Source organism: Anneissia japonica, unplaced genomic scaffold (assembly GCF_011630105.1).
Source record: "Anneissia japonica isolate Jap-2015-1 unplaced genomic scaffold, ASM1163010v1 scaffold172582_len1462937_cov174, whole genome shotgun sequence".
Lineage (NCBI taxonomy): Eukaryota > Metazoa > Echinodermata > Crinoidea > Comatulida > Comatulidae > Anneissia > Anneissia japonica.
In genome coordinates, this window is record NW_022725666.1 from 162,369 (window position 1) to 187,506 (window position 25,138).

The 25,138-nt window shown below is 35.1% G+C and overlaps 1 protein-coding gene across 1 annotated transcript in view; it reads left to right on the top strand.

The window, feature by feature from the left end:
• LOC117112797 (guanylate cyclase soluble subunit alpha-2-like) overlaps nucleotides 1–25,138 on the top strand; it is a 46,700-nt gene that overhangs the window by 3,817 nt on the left and 17,745 nt on the right. The window contains exons 2-5 of the mRNA XM_033255968.1: nucleotides 13,633–13,700; nucleotides 15,092–15,189; nucleotides 18,322–18,494; nucleotides 19,069–19,587. Coding sequence (XP_033111859.1) covers nucleotides 13,633–13,700; nucleotides 15,092–15,189; nucleotides 18,322–18,494; nucleotides 19,069–19,587 — 858 coding nt within the window. The remainder of the gene's footprint in view (nucleotides 1–13,632; nucleotides 13,701–15,091; nucleotides 15,190–18,321; nucleotides 18,495–19,068; nucleotides 19,588–25,138) is intronic.

Consider the following 25,138-nt stretch of genomic DNA (forward strand, 5'->3'; position numbering starts at 1 on the left):
TATATATCCTGTCGTCTAGGACTAGCGCTGTTCAATGCATGTGCAAATATATATCAGTTGCCTTCATTCGGATTAAAACTTCGAAAATTATAAATTACTTTGATAACAGTTAATATGTATATAACCTAATAAGTATGAATTCCACGAATTTTGGCTGCTAAATGCGCCGCGCAGTAGACAATGATTCGCTTATTTACACGGCCACGGGGCTTAATCATTTATAGTGACGACGTATTCTCTCCTGAAACTCATTCCCGTGCAAAATCGAAATCGTCAGTATTATTATTATTATTAAATCAATGTTACTCCATGGATATATCCACAAGACCAACACTCCCCGAAAATAAAAGGTGAGCGTACTTTACTCGGCCATTAACATTCGCAATGTTTGATTTCTTTTCCATGGCCACGCGTTAGAAAAAAGAAAACTGAGTAGTCGAGACTACAGGCCTAGACATCGTGCACAGGAAGTAAATAGAAGTATGGAGATATTATTAGCAAGCCGAATGTAATTATATTGTACCGTATACATCTAATAATAATACTTGTGTAATTCGAGCCTAGCTACTGATATTACCGTAACCTTCTGATTTTTAATGGCAAACGTGCGTATACGGATTATTAGGTCACAAGTCATTAGGTATATTGACACGTAATAACGTGCATTCACGCGTAGTTGTCTCATAAAAACGACACCAATCTAGATTTCAATTGATTCTGTAAGAGAAAATACTTAAGTTTATGAATAAGCGATTATAATATGGTAAGTGCATGATTATGTTAATATTTATGTTGTGGTAGAAAGGTGACTTCAACAGGGCTGTGTGGCCCATGGGCGGTACGAAGTCGTATTTTAAGCATACGTCCATTATCGACGAAGCTTGTTCGATTCAGAATTCTTCAAAGTAAGCATTCCAGAACCTAAAATGGTCATAAAATAAATTTCTATTCTAATCACTTTCACACAATCTTCTAACCACGTTATCACAACATATTAATCAGGTTGACACAACAGTCACCCATGGTCTATCAACGTTCTAACCACGTTATCAAACACATAACCAGGTTGACCACATTCTAACAGCATTCTAACCAAGTCTACTAACGTTCTAACAACGTTATCACAAACATTAACCACGTTCTAACAGCATTCTATCCAATTTTACTAACGTTCTAACCGCGTTATCACAACACATTAACTACAGTACCGTACGTTCTAACAACATATTCTAACCAAGTTTGCTATCGTTCTAAATTAACCACAGCATTCTAACCAAGTTTACTAACGTTCTAATCACGTTAACACAACACATTATCTACGTTTAACCAACGTTCTAACCAAGTTTACTAACGTTCTAACCACGTCATCAAAACACATTACCCACGTTTTGACAAACTTCTAACCAGTTTGCTAACGTTCTAATCACGTTATCACAACAACTTAACTATCGTTTTAACAACATTCTAACCAAGTTTACTAACGTTCTAACCACGTTATCACAACATATTAACCACGCTCTCACAACGTTCTAACCACATTATTACAACACATTAACCACGTTCTCACAACATTCTAACCACGATCTAACAACGTACTATCCAATGTTCAGAGCAACGATTGAAGTCGAACTCAAACCCAAGGTTAAATTTCTAATTTTCATCAATGTCGACGCACAGGCCTACGTGCACGAATGTGGATACTGATTTATCGGCTCAGGAGATTAATAATTTTGATCTGCAATAATAACTGATTACTCTGTCCGATGTCTTCCGTTTTAGAGTGTTTACACGTTTCAGATGATTTACGTAATGAATTTTCCAAAATAGATAGCGCATACCACTGGGTAACACCTGTGTCGTTAATATCTGAATCAGTATCGCGTTGTCTAAAGTCGTTAAAAAATATATTAATTATTTCCTGGCAACCATTAATTCAAGGAGCAACTGTAATTCAGACGGGTCGGATCTAGTTGAAACGATGATTTAAAGAGATAAACCGTCTAAAAATAGACAATTTGAGTTTGAAGTTTATTCTCAATACGTTATCCTCAGTTCATATTCTGTTATGTCGTTTGTGTGACATCGAGTTTATTAGGTAGCAACGCCATACAAACATTTACATAGGTGTGAAATTAAAGTATTAAGTATTCTCAGACCATCTATGTTTCATCGTAACGCCATATATATATATATATATATATATACATTTATTCATTATATATATGTATATATATATATAATTATATATATATATATATATAAGTACACAATGATGCATCTCAAGAAGACGTTAAACCAGATAAATCTGGAGGTACGACTGGAAATAAATAGTAACTTACAATATAAATCAAGATAGCCATTAACACTGTTAAATACATAAAACATCGAAGAACGGTAAAGGTAAATACAGTGTTCGAATAAAGGACAGAATGGTACATCGTGTAACATAGCTCTCAACGAATGTATATATATGCCTATATATTCAAATCAATTTTGCTAAAACAAAAGAAACTTTTCGTTGATGAGCTCTGCTTGATATGATTATTACAATATGACAGCATACAATATATATATATATGTATGTATAAATATAAAATTACAAGGCAAATCTTATATATTTATATATACGATGTCTGAATATAATTCGGTGATAAAATTAATAATAAACCAGAACAAAATAATGATATATAAGCTCAATATATTTAAATTATTTATATTAATAAATGATATAAACCATATTAGATATAAAAACATTCGTCAGTTAGCGTCACTGAAAATTACTAACGTGATGAATGTTTTTGGCGCTATAAGGTATGTCGATTGATTGGTTGATTTGTGACAACAGCCAACGAGTTCGTTTGTTCTATCTCTTAATTTATTTAAAACTATACATCATTTCTTGTCATTTATGATGTCATTAGAACTTAAATATACTAAAAAAATAAGGTCGGTGTAGTTCCAATTGTCAGATGAAAAAGTTCCAAATGCTCAAAGTCTTACGTAAGGAAAACTTTTAAATATGCATTATTATGTTAATTTATGTAAATAATAATTTTGAAAAAATAATAAAAAACAGAAATAAATTGCCTGAGCTAGGCCTATATGTTGTTGATATGGGGGATGGAGGTAAATGGGCCTAAGTAACTTTGACAGTACTGATCTCTATATTACTATTCTGGGTCAATGACAATTCAGTCTTATATATTACGCATAATGTCAAGGCAGGTATGCGCTTTACATTATTATCCTAGTAATGGGATCTAACATGTGTGGTACATACCCACCTCCCCGGAGGAGTATTTGGCCCAGCAACTAGGCTAATCAGATCATTGGCAATATCCATGAAGTACCCACTTAGGCCTATAATCTCATTAGATTTACCGCGCATGCACAGCATACTTCAACCTAGGTCTACATTTTTAAGGGGGGAGGGGTGTATTATATCTCACATCTTTAAAGTAATTATTAAAATTTAAAAAAAAAATAACACAGGAATGCAGAAAGAAAATACTGTATAATTTGATATTCAATTAAGGTACGGTATTCTTATTTTCAATTTCTTGGTATAGTCAGTTTTAATTAACTCATTCCTATTCATGATTTCAATCTTACCACTGTTTGTAGAAAATTATAGCTTTGTTCCCCTAAAATCGCTACACTGTCGCTAAGACGTTTTCAGTGCAATCTTTGCACCGCGTAACAGCTCCCCGACGCAATGGGGAAGGCTTCCCGACCAATCAGAAATACCAAAATAAAAAGTAGGAACATTTTTTTACAGGTTAACAAAGTCAGGCATATTTAAAATACTCTTGATTTGAAAATAGATTGTATCTATTTTGTATTTTATTCCATCTAAGATAGTTTATGCAAGGGGATAACGAAATGGACTGCTATGATAGATAGCTTTACCTTAGTTTTCCTATGGGGGTTCCCGTCTGATACCTCATCGAACCTGGGGGCCCGGGCGTACGGTATGCTTTACTCCAGCATTCGTTAGATATTCGAAATTAGGTATAAAGAGGTATAATAATATATCTAATCGTGAAGGGGGGTTTTAAACGCAGTTCAATTCATGGCAGTACTGTATACATAAGCACAAGGCAAACGAAGAGTAATTAGCAATAAGAAAGAATACCCCTCCCCAAGTGTGATAAGAAAGAAAAACATTTATACAGATTCAATACCGTATAGCCAGGATTTTCAAACAGTGCGGGACAAATATCAGAGTGGACCCACTTTACGAGTAAAATTAAATAATGTGGACCTATTTTCTTAAGATTTTACTTAATTTAGGCTAAATAGGGCCTATGCGGAGTCTGGACCCATTTTTCAAAAAGTGGACTCGTTTTATGCATAAAATTGCATAATTTGGACCCATCTTTGAAAATGTGGACCCATTCTTTGTTGACCCATTAGAAAAATTGTGTTGTACTGTCCCAATAGATGGCTACGGCATTGTACAGATTAGCAGGAATTTTTCTCTCACCGCTAAAGCAACTCCATTCCCCGACTCCGCTACCTGTGAGCGCTAGACGACGCGACGCCGTCTGCTGATTGGTGGTGGCAGTGCGAACGGATCCTCCATTGCGCGAGTCGTCGCGTTGTTCTTTATAGAATCGCGTCGGTGAGTGCTCGGCCTCGTGGGAAAACATAGACATCCACTGAATATGATACACAGCAGCTCAGTCGGCTAATCTGATGGTAGCCACTGTGTGTGCGCTGAACCGTGGAGATCTGTAGGTCCCCGGTTCAATTCCCATCGCTGCCTCTCCTTGTGTTTCATCTACAGGGCTGAAATACAAGTTACATAGCGCACCGTCTTTCGGATGAGACGTTTAAGCCGTTGGTCCCGTGTGCATTTATGGCCCATGTGCACGTTAAAGAACACAGTAAACTCTTCGGAAAAGAGTAGGGGATTGTCTCCCGGTGTACTGTCCAATCACCACCAGAAGGACCCCACTGGAAATAAGTCTTCTTCTAGACTTTCGTGGGCTATCCTTGGTTTACACCAAATAAACCCAATCCAATCCAATCATTAGTTAATATCATCATATCATGGCGGCAAATGCTGAGATAAAATTATTTTTATTTCTCAAATTTAAAATTTATTCATTAACACTTCATATTAACATTTAAACCTCATACATATTTTTTACTTTTCGGGGAAAAAAAATAAAGAAAAAAAAAAAAAAAAAATTGAAAAAGATATGCCTACTTTGTGGGGGGTTTGGTTCTGAAACATAATGCAAAATTATTTTTCTTACATTATGAATACTTTATAACATTTGTTGCTTTTTATTGTACCTCTATGAGGATATATTTGAGTCGGGTTGGTTGGTTGCTTGCTTGAAAAAAAAATAAACAATAAATTATGTAATACATGTTGATTAATTATTGATATGTTGATTGATTGTCTATTTAATTGATTAATTAATTGCTTGACTTATTGACTGACTGATAATTGATTAGCTAATTATGTTGGACCTTTTTATTTATAGAAATGTATATAGCATTAAGTATTTATGCCCACTATACAGTATGTAATTGCTATGTCCGTGTATTATATTTTGATTACGAGTGAAGACGACGTTTAAATATAATCGAGCGTTTCTAAGCATTTCCATAGACCAATCATCGAAATTACTAAAGGCTTTTTCGAATATAATGCTTTTAAATTGATCCAGACTCTTAATTGGCTCAATCATGATAAAGAACAAGGATCTCCACAGAATATTTAACGTAATGAGGTGATTGATTGATTGGCATATTGTGAAAAAAATGTTAATTTCCTTTTAATTAACTGCAATTAAAATGTGTAATTGAAAGTAAAGGCCGTACTTGCTAATTTAATACGAAGTACGTTGATTGATTTCGAATGACTATTGATAGTTCAATTCAGATTAAACACGTCAAGAGGACTCTAGTATTCTATGCAATAACCATCATTGAAGGGAAATACAATGGGTTAGAGGGAGAGAGAGAAAGAGAAAGATAGGGGTGCTAAATACAAGATAGATCAGCCGAGTAACACGTAATAACTTCATCTGTCTAACTTGTTTGCTGAGATTTAGCCGCTTATCACACTTGGATGATCAAGAGAATTGATCACGTGAGGCCAAACGTCCATCATTAATCATCTTTAAGGACCCAAAGCTAATGATTCAGTTATAAGATGTTCAGCCACATCTATCTGTCTATGTATCAATTGCTAAACCGACATACAACTGTCAATTTTTGTTTGTCCATGATAAGCTTTGGCTATCTTGTCATGCTTGGGTGCACAGTCATGTCTTGACAACACACCAGACGATCCTGACGGCTACTGGTGTGTCCTGGTCTGCCTTAAGCGCCCTACATATTATTTTCATATATAATAATTTAATCTTAAAAAGCTTTACAATAGTGGACTTTACAGTCGAAAATATTTCATTCGTAACAGTAAATGACACGAAACACAACACGCAATGTCAATAACTTACAGAAAGTGATAATGGAGATTTAATCACTGAGAGGTATTTAAACTGTTTCAAACCTTCAATTTAAATGGCTAACGCGTTGACAATCCCCTTACTACGGAGTAAATAATTTTAGTTTCAGTTATTATTAGTAACACCAGGCCTAATATTAATGGACATTGATAACTGAGGTATTTTAATTGTCATCTTGGGTCCAGTTTCTGACACATGGTCGCCCGTTTGATGACCACCTTCTTGACTGTAAATACATCATAACACGGCTGTTGCCTTTAATGACCAGATAACAGTTTGGCAATTCTGCGAGATCAGCTTATTGTATGCCAGTGATAGTTATTTAATACTGTATTTAAATAATGTAGTTAGATTTATATAGCGTTTTATACCGAAGTCCCAAAACGCCGCTCGAGGCATGGAGCAACTCGTAAAGTATTCTTTCTTCTCCCCCGGGGTCACGTGTTTGAGCGGGCCGGTAAACCAGTACCAGCTAATCTCGTCTGTCCACAATTAGAAATGCTGTATGAACCAGTACACCCGGGTATCCCCCTTCTCGTCTAGAGAGGTGCATTAGGCTTATCAAAAGCGGTGACATGAGCATTTATGTATAGATTTTGTATATATATATTTTTTTTTACCGGCGTGTAGGCCTACGTCTAATTCTATAGAGACCAATGTCGCAGTTTGACCTCAACGTCTGTTTTGCTGAATTATAAATTGAAGTTAATTGAATGCTGAACTGGCCATGATTTAGCGTTACGCACCACCAACAATCATCACGCCATCACCATACCAAAAAGATCCCCTGCCATTATTGTACATTTAATAATCTGCCATAGAACAAACTGACAGCGTAAATAAATCAACGCGGGTAACGGAGTTAATTGCCGAGTAACAGATACGAGCGCGTCTGTCATTCCTTGAAAAAATGACAGCCCGATCTAAATAGAGAATAAAACATCGCTCGAGAGGATAGTAAATCTGTAGGAGATAATCACAAGAAAACATCATGATATTATTTTGGTTAATGTTATCTAGCGTGAAACAATAAATCAACTGTTGATAACGTCGCGAACGCGTTTACTCGCTCTTCCATTATATCGATTGCGTTTCGGTGTACCGGTACTCTTTCAGAGCGAATACAAATCAGAAGAATGATAAACATACTGGAACGTAAACATTTTTTTATCCATTAAATCATAGAGAAAATTTAATCTATTTTCTCTATGATTAAACTAATGATATGGCAATTCATTATGACTGTAATTGTAAGTGCACAGCCTACAAATAATGGGTGCATTGTAGTACTAAGCAGTTGCGGTGGTAAAAAGTTCGTCTTGCCGACGCATTAGAACAGCTGTATAAACGCGTTACGTTACTCGCACGCGCAGATATCCTCTTAAACACTTTCAGACAAGTGGTAGAAACAATACAGCAGACCTTTATTGAATTGCCTTGGGCAGACGTTATAAAAGATTTCAAAGAAAACTATCAGGTTTTAGTAGACCCACTAGAAATATAAGTTGGATTGGACAAAACATCACGTACCACACCGATCATTCGCCTGAGAGTACACATCTAAATAACATTTCTATTTGTCTTGCTACATAGAAATCCAGGCGTATTACTAAGAACTAACAATTAAATTTACGAATCTTGGATTAAGATAATATAGAGCTTACGAAAACATTTACCTAGGAACTTCTGCGTTATTGGAACAGTGATCAAGTAAATAGCGATTGTAATTGAAGTTTTTTTTTTTTTTCAAACGAATAGGGGAATAAGATCAATTCCATTTCCGACCGAAAAAATCCCGATATACCGTAGTCTACATTCGTCTGACTGAATAAGTAATTGACTTTATTAATTATTTATTGGTTGATTATTTAATTGATTGACTGCTAATTAATATATTCATTGATTTATTAAATAACTTATTGATCTATTGGTCTTTGGGGGGAAAAAAACATTTTTAAACAAAAAAATATTTAAGAACTTACTTTGCGTTATTAGTTTAATAATTGCGTTACTTATAATTTATTGCGTTACGGTACTGTTCTGAACATGCAATACATTATTGGTGATTGCGGCACATGAAAAATGTCAATATTATGCTCTTGTCATGGGAAAGAGTATGCATACGTGTTAAAGTGAACACTAAACAGAGGAGTGTGAAATACTTGATACTACGAGAGAATTAGGCCTACAACGAGGGATACCATTAGAACTTATCACCGTATGAAATCATATCCGATCTCAAAACGTGTAGGCCTCTGTTTACACATGTTTATCAATTTAATCCTGTTATTATTGAAGCTTAAGGCGAGATATGCTTGTTCAAAGCCGATAATCCATTGCGTCAATATTGACACGCTGTCGACGCGCACACATATTGATCGCGTCAACTTGCATTTCCTAAAATCAAGTACAGTATACTCTATTGAATAATTAGAATCCAGTGTGTTTACACGAAATATTTAACTAAGTTATTACCTTATCCATTTGCCAATATCTTAAACGAGTTAAATGTGAGAAAATATCACATTGTATTACTGTTTTTATCATTGCATAACTATTTATTTTATTGCGTTACTTCATTAGTTACCGGTATAGTGTTGCTGATCAATGCAATATTGTTAGTCAATATTCTTTACATTGCGTTACTGGATTGATCATCGTGTTACTCTTTGATCATCGTGTTACTCCTTTAATTATCGCGTTACTGTTATTACGATATTATCGATCATAGCGTCACAATGTAAAATACCAAAGTTCTCGTGCTAATTTCCAGACCAATGTTATGACATCATTACATGTCATCGATTACGTCATCCATATCATACTTGTAGAATCAAACGAATGAATATAATAAAGAAAATATCAGAAATGTTAAACAATTTTGTTAAGGTTGGCAGTCAGTGTTGCGCAAACATAAAAATCAGGTCATTATGGGTACGCCATTGTGTTTAAATAGTACATCGACATAAGCTGCATTTTAACCGTTACTTCAAGCTATAGTTGTGTTTGTATTTAATCCCACACACTATAAGTCCCAGAATATTCTGGGGTTTACGGCTTGAATAAACTGTGTTTTTAAAGTGTGTGTAACAATTATTTTAAAGATGTTTGTTAGATCAGGGGTCATCCGCAGTTTGCTGTATATTCCATAGGGGCAAACACGAACATTACCCGTTGACAATTTGGGTAAACAGAGACCTACTTCCCATTCATTTGTATTGACATACGGCTGACGGAGAGATTACCTGGTTGTGGGTCATCAGCTCATGAAAATCCTATAGTGGTGTCGTACCAGATAATACATGATTGGGGCCTGAAATTCTACACGTGATTAGCATTGATTTTCTCAATGGAGTAGTCTACAAGATGAGGTTAAGTGTGTTTGTGTTGACATGTCAATTTCAATTATGCGAATATCTTTATTGCATTGCTTCTCTTCACGATCTCGTCGTTTGGGGATAGTGTGTAAGCCTACTTAACGTTGTATCCTCCTTGTCCTCATTTTTCAGTCCCTGTCGAATTGCCTTTCACGACAGAAACACCTTCCCTAATCCACTCCACTGCACCACTGCACTGATGAAGTGTTTTAAGCCTACCTCAGAATAATTTTGAGGTCATTCTAATAAGATCTGCTTTAGAGTTTTCAAATCGAGTGATAAGCAATGTAAGGGATCTTGGAAGATGAGTGGGGGACAGAGACAGGGGAAGGGTGAAGGGATTGGGGAAAAAAAAATCTCGAATGAATTATTGATAATATATATAATTGCATCGTCATTTTCTTGTTCTGATGGGAAGCGTCATATGAGGAGTTCTATCAATTAGAGAGACGACCTTAATAGGCCTGTTATTACCATTGTCTTCTGTGAAATTGGAACAGCATGATAGGTGATTGTACGGTACTTAGAAATAATATGGAGAAGGTTTCCAATTAACAATTAGATGATATAATCAACGTTAGATATTACATAGTGTTGATTCGAGGCCTTGTATCTTAAAATAACAAGGCACTATTTTTAAGTGATCATCATTTTATCTAGAGTCAATTTCATTACGCTACTATCAGCTTGTCCAGATTCATGAGCAAATAATCGTCAATGAAGTTAACCCCTCCCCCCACACACACCCTCAATATCACTTCATTTGTTTGTGTTACGTAAGGTAACTATGTAGGTCTACCGTGTACTCAAGCCCCAAATTAACCTTAAAAAATCTAAGAAATCTGTTTTGAATGTATCTCGTGCAAGACATAGCCTATGTTCTCACACGGCAGCTAACGGTTAGAAGGATCCGGATCTTAACCGTTAGCTGTCGTGCGTCCATACGAAAAAAAAAATCCCGATCCGAATACCAAGAATATGATGATCGAATCACTGGCCAATAAGAAAATGGGAATTGTAAACGCGTATGTGTGATTGGCTGATGATAGAAACGCGCTCAACGTGCTAACCGATAGTGCTGGTTAACCGTTAGCGGTATCCGGATAACGCTAACGGTTAGCGCTAACCGATCGGGCGTTCTCACACATGTGCTAACGGTTAGCGCTAACGGTTAGCTCCCGATCCGGATACTAGGTCTCTCGTGAGAACCAGGCTACACTCAGCTCCCTGAGTACAGGCCCCCTCCAATCAAAGACCACTTTTGGGACCTGGGTTTCCATGGTTTTTAGCAGCTTTAGTCTCTAATTAGAATAATAAAGATAAGACATTAACATTAATAATTTGGGACCACAAAAAGCGCTATTTTATTTGGAAGTGCTCTTTGATTGGAGGAGTCTTAAATTAGAAGGAGACTTGTAATAAGTCGTAAATTCAGTGCGTTCAGAGAAAACATAAACTATGCTCCAACGGCAATAAACATTGGCCAAATATCTAAAACTCGAACCACCAAACTTTCGATTCTAGAAACCTCTGCCCAGATTGAAAACTACATGTGTTGGAATGGCCAACAATGAACTTTAAAGAGATGCACTTTTTAACAATTGAAACTCAAAACTATAGACAATTATCGTAGCAATTAAGACTCGGAGAGCATCGGTTGAGTCACACAGATGCGGGGCATTTACGACAGTGAACTTTTGCCGATTTGACACTCTTGAGCATCACACCAACGCTAACAATAGGACATCGAACTCTTGCCATTTAGCATTCGTGAATATCTTTTAATGTTATAGTTCTCAGATTAATTACCAATTAACTTTTACTTATATTCCTTACTTCTGATAGTTATGTGGTTAATACCCTTGGTACCAATACCTTTCATTATTTAGGCCATAGCACTATCAATGCCCTTCGCATAATCCCACAGCTTCACTCACCCCCCGCCAATGTTGCAACGAATCGATAAAGTTACACAATATAATATTCTAGGCCTAACTTTTATTGCAAATTCAATAATAATCAATTGTATATAATCAAAGAGTGTGAAAATCCATCATGGTTCGTAGGCTTTCACATCAGTATTCAATTTTTTTTTCCTCAATCTTGAGAACGATAAAAACAGTTAAATTGACACCTTCTTAAAGAGTGACGTCAATATAAATGTTTAGTCTATCATTCTATGCCTGTTAAAACATCATGATATCTCTGTCCTTGTGTGGAAAGACAATACGGCATATTATCATTCAAGTGACGTCATTGTTTATGTAGAATCCTGTAAACTTTAAGCGTTCGAATAAAAGAGTTTAGTTGAGTGTATTCTGTGCCGACCAAATAGAAATTAAAGTTATGGAATGCCAAATTCGCAAAATATGTTTCCTAACTAACTTAATGACTCCCAGTTCTAGCAAGCGTCGACGAAAGCGCGAAAAAATAAATAAATAAATAAAAAAGAAAATCGGCGCAAATATCATTTCGTATTCAACTTCGTCACAGACTACAATGAAACATCTTTTATCACTAAGCAAACTACATCAAGTACAACATACATTAATGTCACTTTTATGAAGTTAAAGGAAACTGTATTTAAATATCGCCGATTGATATGCACATTTTTATAATTATTACATCGAAACCTAGATACCTATTGTGTGTACACAAGCAAACAAGTTTTAAATGCTTTGACGAAGGATGCACCCGTAATGGTTGCTTAGCAACTCGGTTGACGCTTTACCTTGGAATGAAATATTTAATATTGTGGACAACATAACAACAATTTTGTGCCAATAAGCAAATCCACAAATACCTCGACATAGGCTTCAGTACAAACCTCAACAACATTTGTTTAAGGGATCTAAATAAGTAAATGTATCTTTCTTTTTGTTGGTACTATTTAAGCTTGTTGAATTATTGGTTTTGTGTCACTAAGGGATAATATTAAAGCATCGCTTATGATTTAGGTCTCGTCTCTTGCTGCTGTTGATTGTAACCTCATACTATTATGTTTCTTTAATGTTTTCTGTTAGTGAATATCCTGTTGATTAATTGATACCCAATGGTATATTATGTCAGCTCCCTTAATACCCAGGGGCCTGTGTCATAGTCACCCGGATAACCATGAAATATGTCGTTGGTTTATATACCCAGGAACGTATATTATAGGTGCCTGGATACCCAGGGGCGTATGTCATGCTGGATGTCATGATGTATATACCTAGATACGTACCCAGGGGCATATATCACTTGGATACACACATATCATCGTGTGGGTTCCTAAATATAAATTGTATGTGTTACCTATTAGCTTATATTTTTACTATTGTGAGCGGTTTTTTAATGTATAATTTACCTAATATATCATTATGTATTGATGTATAATATACATTTGATCTATATAAAACAATAAACAAAACGCACACTACTATATCTAGGTCTATATATAAATCATGAAACGATTTAGAGTTAAGCTATAAACCGTCTTGCATAATGTTATAATGATATAATGTTGAACGTTTAAGAAGAGGAATCTGAGAGTGTGGACAAGTTTCCCCAACCGGGAATCCAACCTTGGACCTTCTGCTGTCTATATACAAATGCCTTAAACAAATAGGCCATTAATATAAGCCTATACAGTATGCGTATTCTCACTACAATCACAATGTCAATCATTGTTTGGATATGATAAAATCAACTTATTAAGCCAATTGTAAACCGAAATTAGCATTAGTAACACGATCTTTTATGATTATTTACTTTTGACGTTTGTTTAGAATTCTTTTATGATCGATGTTCTTCGGAGAGTATATGCTTGTTATCACCATCAAATCCCAGAAATGTGGTAAGTAATCAACTATTTAATAATTATTCATTATTTATATTATACTTATAATGAATAACGGTATACTTCTCATTTATTTATTAATTTATCCTAATAATAATAACAATAATAATGATAATACTATACTAATAATAATTATGATGATGATTGATGATAATGATGAGGATGATGATGATGAATGCTGATAATGATAATGACAATAATAATGATGACGGTTACCATGACGATTGATAATGACAAGTTCAATGACAATATGATCATTGGTACATGAGCTATAAAAATACTATAATCTTATACACGAATAATATGTCTAGGTATATCCAGTATTTTTTAAAGAAAATATTTGACTGGAAATAAGTTCGACGCGTCACACTACAACGCGTTGTGGTTACGCAGTAAAATATGTCATTGCAGCTTCCGCCTCCGGCTACTTATATGCTTTCTCTCACTTTAGAGAAATATTGTTTTTGTAGCTAAGTCAACAGAAGTGTATTTCTCTCATTAGCCAGAAGCTTGTACTCGTTCCTAGGCCATAGTCTTAGCCAACATGGCGTTTACTAATTTGATAAATTATTTTCGGGATTAACCAGAGCCCATTTTTTTTCATTGATGACAGTGTGGATATAAAATATCTGTGTCTATAGTAATTATAATGTGAATGACTTTAATGTGGATTTCTCAAAAAGCTAACCTAATCATTTGAGGTGACTCTCATCCATATTGAAACAAACATCCGTAGTTTTCGATACCGGAATTGGCTGGTGATCAGTAAAGCCACCACTTTAGACGGTGTTTACTGTAATGTTTTATTTATGAATTAATTTGGTTTAGAAGAAGGCCCTTTTAATACCGGTATCAATTTGATTGGATAGTACCATAATAAAGAAATATAATACAATATAATATGTGTTACATAATTATACTTTTGTATATTACAAATCGAGTTTATATTTTAAATAATACCAACTAGCAAAAACTTTTTTCCAGCCAAGTTTTACACTTCATATTTCACCCCATATGGATAAACAACGGGGGTCCAAAATTAAGAGTTAAGTGTTAAGAAGAATTGAGGATGTTCGTCTCAAATTGGAAATGTGTCATTGGTTTAAACTATGACGCCTGGTGAATGAACGTCATTAATATTGTATGATTTTATTACTGTGTTATCTTAGGCAACTAACCGCCCGGTCACCTTAGCACCTAGACCTACACATTTGAATATCAATGTATTCCACTTAACTTGCTCTATTTCATTTTTTCAAGTTAAGTTAAATTTAGAAAATGAAACAGAGCAAGTTAAGTGAAATATCATTGTATTCACTAAACTTGCTCTATTTCACTTAAATTGCTCTATTCCATTTTCTGAAGTTTCTCTTTCTATATTTTGGCAGTCTACACATGAATAACGTTCGTATAGACGACGATGGTTATAGAATGTTTGATGAAGACGAATTTACACAACTACTAAATACAGCATCCGAAACTCTTGGTATGTATTTCTGCACGAGGAAAACATTTTCTCCAGCTGTTATGATAACCTTTCTTAGTTTCACATTAATTCTAGTTTGGAACCAAGTATGGACTAATCCTCATTTAAGTATTCCACTTGCGAATTTATTCGCGCGAGTCTAAAGCGTCGGTTCATATGCGCATGCGTTTTCGCTTCAGCGAAACCGGTAGTTCGAAAATGTTTCTACTATTTGCGAAGCGAAAAAAGCGGAGCAAATCAGAGCTCAGCCGAACAGATGCCTTCCTTTCCTAGTGAAAAAACAGGCTTTACGAGGATAGTAGTTGAGATTTGTTTCATTCTTGAGAAAAAATTCTGTGATGAAAGTAAATATACCGCGACCGTAATAATTATCTAGGTAACTATATCGCGAACTATGATTTTGATACCAAGAATATAGCTGTAATACCCATGCGCAATTTGAATTGCCACAATCGTAAGGCAATGCTATCAATTATCGCGAAAAACCATTTGCGCATAATGTAACGTAACTTTGTAATGCGCATGCCTAGTTGTAAAATGACACAAACATAATTTGATGTGAACACTGCAATGCGCAAGCTCATTTGGACTGCCACAACTGTTTATGATTGATATTCAAACTGTACATTACGCACGTCATTTGAAACTACAGTACGCATTTATACGTGTTTGTTAAATGTATTTGAATGAGACATTTTTTTCTTGTATCGGAATATCACGCTTTCATACAAATTAAACATAAAATGTATTTGCTTGAGCTAATATCATTCAATATTTTAATTGCTTACTTTGTACAATAAAGTGCATTATTAGATTTCAATTATATCTTTAAACGGGAAAATATTTTCTAGATAGTGTACAGAAGCATAAACCTAAATAATATGGTTAATATTATATGAAGTACCGGTATATAGAACAATTAATGGTTTTGATCTGTAATGTCAGGCACACAATGCACCAGACGGTCGTTGGCCAACGCAATTATAACGCAATGCGACGATGCGCGCGCAAGGGATCGTTTCAGACTGCTACCTCCAATCAGCAGACGGCGTCGTACGACTGCCGTACGACGCCGTGAGTGCCCGGCTTACCGCATTGCAAGTTGATAACATTTCTGTTTCTTTCAAATGAGCATTTAAAGGTTTTAAGTGGTTTTCAAAATCACAGAAAGTAGCCTAGGCCTATATTATACAACAAAAGACACCGGTATTCTATGTATTCACACGATCGTTAACATAATGATGTTTCCGCTAGGCTCCACCCATTGTCGTTACAGCGTAAACGAACATAAGCAAACGACTTTTTAGCAAAACGCGTGAGTTTGTGGGAAAACGCGTGTGTAATTGTGTGACGAACGCGTTTTTCTGGTAGGCTAACCTTCTAAGCGCCCCAAAAGTAGGAATCTGATTGATCGGTCGTAAAGTTTGATTGGCACTCGGAAAAGGTCCATAGTACAGTGGAAGTACACAGTGACAGTTCTGCTTATGTTATCGGAATTTCTCAAGTGTCTTCAACCATCAACATTGATTGATTGGTGGTCATAAAGGAGTGAAATTTCTACTGACAAGACTGAGGGCGCTATAATGTTGTTCCCGTTGTGAGCCATGTTTTGTAACAAATAAATTACCAGTTACAGTAAGCAACTTGCTAATCAGAATACGTAGGTCGTACATCGTTTATTAACGGATAGTTAATTTCCTTTTGAAATCGCATTTATGAAGTCCTAAGATACATTGAAAGCATGCATAAAAACACTAAGCAATACCGACCGCTGCCAAACAGATTGTCAAAAAATGAACTTTGAACGATTAAAAAAAACGCAACATACAGAGAGCCGTTGGTTTGTTTGCTGTCATCGATTATCAAAAAATGAACTTTGAATAATTATTAAAAAGTAACATACAGAGCCATTGGTTTGTTTGCTGTCATCGCAATGACATTTTATTTGATGATTTCACGTCATTGTAGTTTATATACTGCGCCGATACTGATGATAGTAAAAGCGCTAATACATCTGTTATAGGCTACAATAATTATGCCATGTAGTCTAATTAATTATTAGATAGTACCTTTATAGCTTAGGAGAAGATTTCTAATTAATACATTTGCCCTGGGCGCCAATAGCCAATCAGGAACAAGATATTAAGTATAAGACCGATGGAGAGGCAAGACATGTTTATCTTAGTCGAATCAAGGTGTGTTGTTGTAGGTTCAAGTTTAATTAGGAATGCCCAAGATTAATTCAATTTGAAGTTCTGTTCTTACTTTTTAAGAACGAGAACGAGCGTTGATGATATATGTACTAATTTAGAAAATGTTTACTAAACATCTGACATGTTCACTAATTTGAACTTATGTTTATAGCGTACAATTGTAGACGTTTAAAGAGCGACGCGTAAACATGAGCGATCATGTGAGATAGTAACGTCATAACACACCAATTTTCACCTCCAATTTGAGACTCCAAGATCAACTGACAACCTATCTTCAAACATTGAGCTCACCTTCTAATACAACTCCAATTCGAGTTCGAAAGTTAGACGCAAATTCTGAATAAACAAATATACCATAACTGAAAACGCATCATTTCACAAGCAACAGGGATATTTAACATTATATATTTTCATTATCATCGATGATATGACATTTTTTTGACTTTGTAAACTCATGTCAATCTAAAACCGGCTGGCATAGCTGTTGTTTCCAGCTCTCAATCTTGAGAGTAGTTGGGTTGGGGGTGGGTTGAATTAGTAAGCCTACGTCCCATACGTTGTCGTTAGTCAACCTATTTTATCTACATTCGACATCTCCACGCCCACATCATCCCCGACTACTTTTAAGATTGAGAGCCGGAACAACCGCTATGCCAGCCGCTTTTAGATTGACACGAGTTAACAAAGTAAATAATATATTAGTGGGCAAGCCCTCTGGACATCTTTCTTGAAGTTGGCCTGTTAATCGATCCTTCGTGCAATATTCCCTATCTAATATATAGAATACGACTATATTAATTGCATATAATTGTTGTCCAAATAATATTGTTAGCTAATACAGTAGTAAGGACGCCACACTACAAAAAAAAAAAAATAAATAAATAAAATCAACTAAAATTTCCTTTTGTTTTTATTCCAGGTGTAGAATACCCTATTATAGTTGAGCGTTTAGGAGAAGAATTTTTCTGCTTGTGTTTTGAAAAGTACGGCCGAGACTTAGGTACAATCGGTGGAACACTGTTTGACTTCTATAGCAATCTAGACGGACTCAAACAATACGTAACGGAATGTGGCAGCATAAGGCAAGAAAAGGTACGTATTATTAGTGCCAACTATAATAGATGATTATATCTATATGAAAATATAATGGAATTAGTTCCGGACAGTTAATGAAGAATGAATTATATTTTATGAATGAATTTTATACAGGCCTACGTGTCATTTTAATCTATTTCACGCCTTGATATCAATACTATTCACATGGGGTATGTAAATTAACAGCGCACTCGGTTTCTCGAAGTGTCCGAAAAAGAGGACATATATGCAAATTAAGATTGGCAGAGATATATTAAGTAATGTCAATCAAACTTAACAACTGACCAATCAGAAAAACGCGATGAATAAGCGCATGTCCCACAAAAACGTAAGTGAATTGTGTTGACATTTATTACTAATTGTATAGTTCTGGCAAAATCCCTTCAGCAAATCTTCCTATAGACCTACCATTTTAAACAAACCACACTTACAAAGAAGAAGAATCTTGAATCCATTCCATTAAAATTTGCTTTTGTATGATAATAGTAATATAATAAATAACAATTGAAGTTTTGATGGTTGTAAATATTTTATTTATGAAGTTTTCAGTAATTCTGTCTTTTCCCCGCAGTTGTCGTATTTCCGGTGTTCCCGCCAGACAGACTCGTTGCAATTGTATTTCTACTCAGACAGCAAACTACTACGAGATAGCATGGTAGGCCACCTAAGAATGATATCGGTACTTCTTTTCAATACGTTTGTCGAAGTATCCCGAATGAACATAGATAATGGCAGTCCTGGTATATACTGTATTCAACCGTTGTCTGACAACACCTCGAACGATCTAATCGGCGGCGAGTTCAACTTACCTTCCAAAGTCGGTGAATCCAGAGTAAAGGTCCTAACGTTCTGTAAATCTTTTCCTTTCCATGTGGTGTTCGACAGGAGTTTAACTATTATCCAAGCTGGAGATTCTGTTCTAAGATTTTTAACGCAGGATGATGACTTCGCGAATTTGAATCTGAATGATTGTGTAACATTCATGCAACCAGCTCTGGAACCGGTTGATTTTGAGTCGATTATTGATCATATCAATTTCCCGTATATTTTACGAACAAGACCGGGAACCAAGGGTAACCAAGAGTCTGAGGTGAGTTATTAAACCACTTGTCATTAACCTTCTCATGATGAGAACGTTATAAACTTAACAGAAAGAAAATTAAATTGGTTAGAACATGGACATATTAATAGGTCCATGGTTAGAAGTGTTTAAAATACAAGATCACATTTTAGCGAAAGGTTAGTGAGGTGGTTCCCAAGTGTGAAAATGACAACACTAGGTTCTGGTTTCTGGTAACTTCAGAAGTAGGGGTATAACAGGCGGGTAGAAACAATGTCAAGCGCTAAGAAAAGTTCACCATCGCCGTTAAAGACACATAACCTGAGCCTTCACAAAGCCGTATAGACCAAAAATGGACAGGAGACTCACAATAGTTCATTTCATTTTATTCAGGAATTAAAATCACATATTTCTTAAATACAAAACAAAAACAAATAACAGATAAATGATTAAGAACAATAGGTACGACATTAATTCCTAGGGTAACCAAAAGTTTTAAGATATTAAAAACTTATTTCTATTGGGGCCCGAACTTAAAAAAATAAATAAATAAATTAAAAAAAAACATGATTTCGGATACACGCTATTAATCTGATTGTTGCATAATATTGTACGTACTCGTTGAGGATAACAACATTTCTAAGTGCTTTAGACGATTTTATTGTCAACAGTTATGTGAATTTGTAGTGGAATATTTAGAAGTAGAGTGTACGAAAATTACACATCCAACAGAGTATACCAGTAAGATATTAAGACATGTCAGCAAATTAGAGAAAAGAGAAAGCGTCCGATTAAAAAGGAAATTTGAATGGTAACTAAAATTCAATTCTCTGGAAAAGTAGTCGAAAGTTTTTTTCAATGGTAATGTTATCATTGTCGGATGGCCAGATCAAAATCGTCCACACTTATGAACCCATGTTTCCCCTTTTGTAGCCTCATACGGATCATTCGTCTGTATACATGAATGTATTTAATAATAATTTAAAATGCATGTCACTTGATGCCAACATAAAAAAAATGTAGGCCTAGGTCTATACATGTATAATGATACATTAATTCAATAGTATATCCTCAATTAAACTAACGTGAACATAACGAGAAAAACATTTGTGAATATTTTACTTTGTTGGATTGCAGTGGAATCAAAAGCCTAAGGTTGTTTTGTTGTAAAGAAAATTGATTAAACAACAGATTCGCTATATTGCATAGTTACAATCGTAACTTAATCGAAGTCATCGAACTAAAAAAAAACCATGATTTTGGATACGCACTATTAATCTGATTGTCGTATAATGTTGTACTAACTCGATGAGGATAACACAAAACCGCCAAGTGCTTTAGACGATTTTACAGTCATCATATAGTGGCCATATACTATACATTTGAACATTTATAGAAATGGATACAGTACTTAAAACTTGCTACCTCAAAAAACGACATAATTAATTTTCCATAGTTATCCATCTTTTGATTGGCCGTAACAAACGCGTTACCTAATTTACATCCAGACGCGCACGCGCTGTCCTTAGAATGAGCTACTATGGCTATGTTCTCACACGGCAGCTAACGGTTAGCAGGATCTGCATCCTGCTAACCGTTAGCTGCCGTGCGTCCATGGGAGAAATTCCCGATCCGGATACCAACAATATGATGATCGAATTACTGGCCAATAAGAAACTGGAAATTGTAAACGCGTACGTGTGATTGGTTGATGATAGAAATGCCCTCAACTTGCTAACCGATAGCGCTTGCTAACCGTTAGCGTATCCCGGTTAGCGCTAACCGATCGGGCGTTCTCACGCAGGTGCTAACGGTTAGCGCTAACGGTTAGCTCCCGATCCGGATACTAGGGCTCTCGTGAGAACCAGGCTATAAGCTTTCGTGAGAACAGCAACTTAACATGATCGGCTTATAATACCTCCCTGATTTAAGGATTCGTATGACCACTGTGACTGCACGCCTAGCACTGACAACAGTCTAAGATGATTTCTTGAAATGAAATATTAATACACCTAGGCCCTACTAGTAAAACTACTAATATCGTAAATCAACGATTCATTTTCGGTATTCTCAGGTTGTTTGAGCTGATGCATTGATCCGTCCTCGTATGTACCAGAGCATGATACATTAACGAATGATTGTAACATTGCGTGATTTATAGTTTCGATGGGTAGAAATTCGGATCAATTGGGATGTGATGTATATGTATTTATGTGAAGAATCTATACATTGCACAAACTTCAACAGTCCGAAGACATACATTAATCACATACGACAGAAGGAATGCATGTTTCAAACATTCGAGCGAGTATGATTTAGGCATTGTTTGTTAATGTGTAACAACTCCAATTGATGATGTACTGAAAATAGAAGTGTAGACCTAAAGTAAAGTAAAACAATTCACTTTTATTAACTAAGCAATTTGGGATGGACTAATGAAGACCCAGCTCCTATTGCAGTACTACTCCCTCTAGAGAACTGGACAGTACATCGGAAGAAAATCATCGTCTTTTTATTTTCAAAAGTTTAGCCTACTGTGTTTAACTAGTCAACGTGCCAGTTCTGGAAGACAGTTGTAACCACCAGTTAATATCTGCGCTAAGACTCTTGTTGGCTTAGGCCTATATATTATTTTGTAGGTCTAAACCCTTCTACCATCTGTATCTACAAAAGAAACTCAAATACACTGCAGTATATTAGGCCTACGTAAAATTACGAAATATAGAACATTTCAACGATTCTTTAAGACAAACTTTTAAAGGATGAATGATAAAATACCGTTCGTAATAGCAAATATTTTATTTTTGACCACAGGCAAGGGTGTCGACATCATTTAACATTTACGTCAGAATTGTCGTTAGATAACGAGCGATTTTTTATACATATCTACTTAGGGTTGACGTATTTTATATTAGTTTGAACTTGAATTTTGGGATATAACTACATCGAATCAGGTTCCATCAGATTCAAATAATACTGATCACTCATAAAGTTGAACATCATAAAACTGCCCACTGCATTCAGAAATACTTTATTACCCATCATGCACTAGATTGATTCGTTGTGTAATTAACAGTATCGTCTACGTAGTAATGTGTGTATAATCTTTTTTGTAGGTTTTATTTTGTCTAGCTTTGACTGGTAAATTAGACAAAATATATAATATACTTAAACATACATACATAAATTGACCTATTTTTATTTCAGTGGTTATAATAGACTATGTACTCACGATCTAAATACTAATAATTCCAAACATAAATTAATTGCATTTTAAATTATTTTTTAATTAACGGAAGGTTAATTTGTCGTGAAATCTTTTATGCTTACAGTCAATCGGATTTAACCCGCTTTCTATGACCATACTATCAAATAGCTTAAATTAATAACGTTTAAATATTGTCTGTTCATTCATCCAATTTTCGGATCTACTAAATTAGTAATTATTCACTCTGGCAACAAAATTAAGTATTATTTGAAAACAAGCAAATGCTGTTTACTTTAATTTCCGTTGTTTAAATAGTGCGAAACAACGGCAAAATCCTACACTTACGTTAAAATGAGTTTGTTGGCGCCAATTCGTTGCCAGATTATCGGTTGCTTTTAACATATTATTTGCCAATGTTATTGTCGAGTTGCCTGATGATGACGAACCGGACGATTAACTTGGGATTACAAAGCACCATGGAGGACATTTTTTGCGGACCTAGAACTAAGCAATTACTAGTATTATTTGGATACTGGTTGGGTGCTAATCTAAGACTTGCTTGCCAAAATTCTCTGGCGATACCGTTTTTGAGCAATCTTTCATCGGGCCAATAACTAGTTAAATCCAAACATCATTTTTTTTGTTAATAGAGGTTAGCATTTCACATTTGTATGCAGACATTTTGAGACGCATATTTTGTTCAGTTCCAAAAATGTCCAATTGCATTTATTTAGATTCAATTTATTCAATTTCAGCAACAAAAGTGTCACAGATTACAAATTTGAAAATAAATAACTTTGAATTCCAACGTTCTGTACCACAATTACATGAATGTGGAATTAATATCGCCATTTGAGAAAGAAATCAATAAGCAGACATTATAATTGATACAAAGAGAATTGAATTATAGAAATTTGCATGTTTATAATTATATATGTTTAATGTCCAATTAAAGACAGGTTTTAATTGTCACTCGTTGACAAGCATGTGTTTTTAGAGCTTAATTAAAGGGTTTTTTTACATGGCTCCGTACCATTTAATTTGGTTAGGAATTTTAGATAGCCTTGTATGAACTACATACATGGATTCTTTTCTTAGGACCCTTTGACGGACTTCTTTTCGAGACGGCGTCTTTTCGAGATGGGCGTCTTTTCGGGATGGGCTTATTTTCGATATGGGCGTCTTTTCGGGGTGGGCTTCTTTTCGAGATGGGCGTCTTTTCGGGATGGGCTTCTTTTCAAGAATACTTTTGCAAACTAAGAATGGGCTTCTATTCAATAGTAAATAATTGGAAAATTGCTACCGCACTTTACGACATTTTCCAACTATTCTGTTTCATATTTGTTTTTACTTTTAACTATGATAGGATTATTTTATTTTATTTATTGGGGCTGAGGGGGATAGTTAAGAAAGGGGCTAAGCTCGACTAAACTTGTCTCTTTTTTGGCTCCTATTATACCATTTGTTTGTTTTTTGCGTATACAATAAAGAAGAAGAAAAATATAGATACTTACATGCTATGATAATCATCATAGATAACGTCAGTTTGAATGTAGTGGTACTATCTCGAAAAGAAGACAATAATATCTTGGTTATTAGAACCCATGAGGTTACTTTTGCAAACTAAAGAGGGACTTCTTTTCGAGATGGTCTTCTTGACATTAAACCTATTGAGCTTCTATTTGAGGTTTTACGGTAATGCCTATAATATTTTTGTGTCTAATCACTTTTGGTTTATATCATGGTTATCGGAGTTCCATTTAAACTTTTAGTTCATTACCAGAATACTTAATATGGTCGAGACGATGTGGTCACAGGTTATTCATCAATGTCATCTCTGCAGGTGCCAAACTATTGAAAGATTTACCATAACAGTATGCAATCTATTAATTCACAATATCAGTTAAGATAAATATTAAGAGCATTTTACGCATTTAAAGTTAATTGCTGTCAAATGTGTACTATCAAATACGTGTCCTTATTATTATCCATCCGTTTTAATTCTTCAAAAAGTGTGGTTATTTAGTCTAAGCCTGACGAACTGTCATTTGCACTTAGATATGGAGTCAAACTGAACGAGCAATAAGTGTCCAAATCGGTATTATTGCTTATGTTGTTAATGCGATACATAAACGTTTTAATTTAGTTTTAAAAATTATATAAAAAGAAAGAATCAAACACTTGGATGATTTAAAATTTTGTGAGTGTACTTGGCGCAGAAGATCGCAAAAAAGATCGCATTTGTTATCAGCTTCTATTGAACCTTTTGGATGTTAATCGAATTTTCCATTACAACAGAAATCGAGGTGCGTTAATCAATAGTCAGGAATTTGCGCATGTCCCCTTCAAACGCACGTTAATTTACGTTTACGC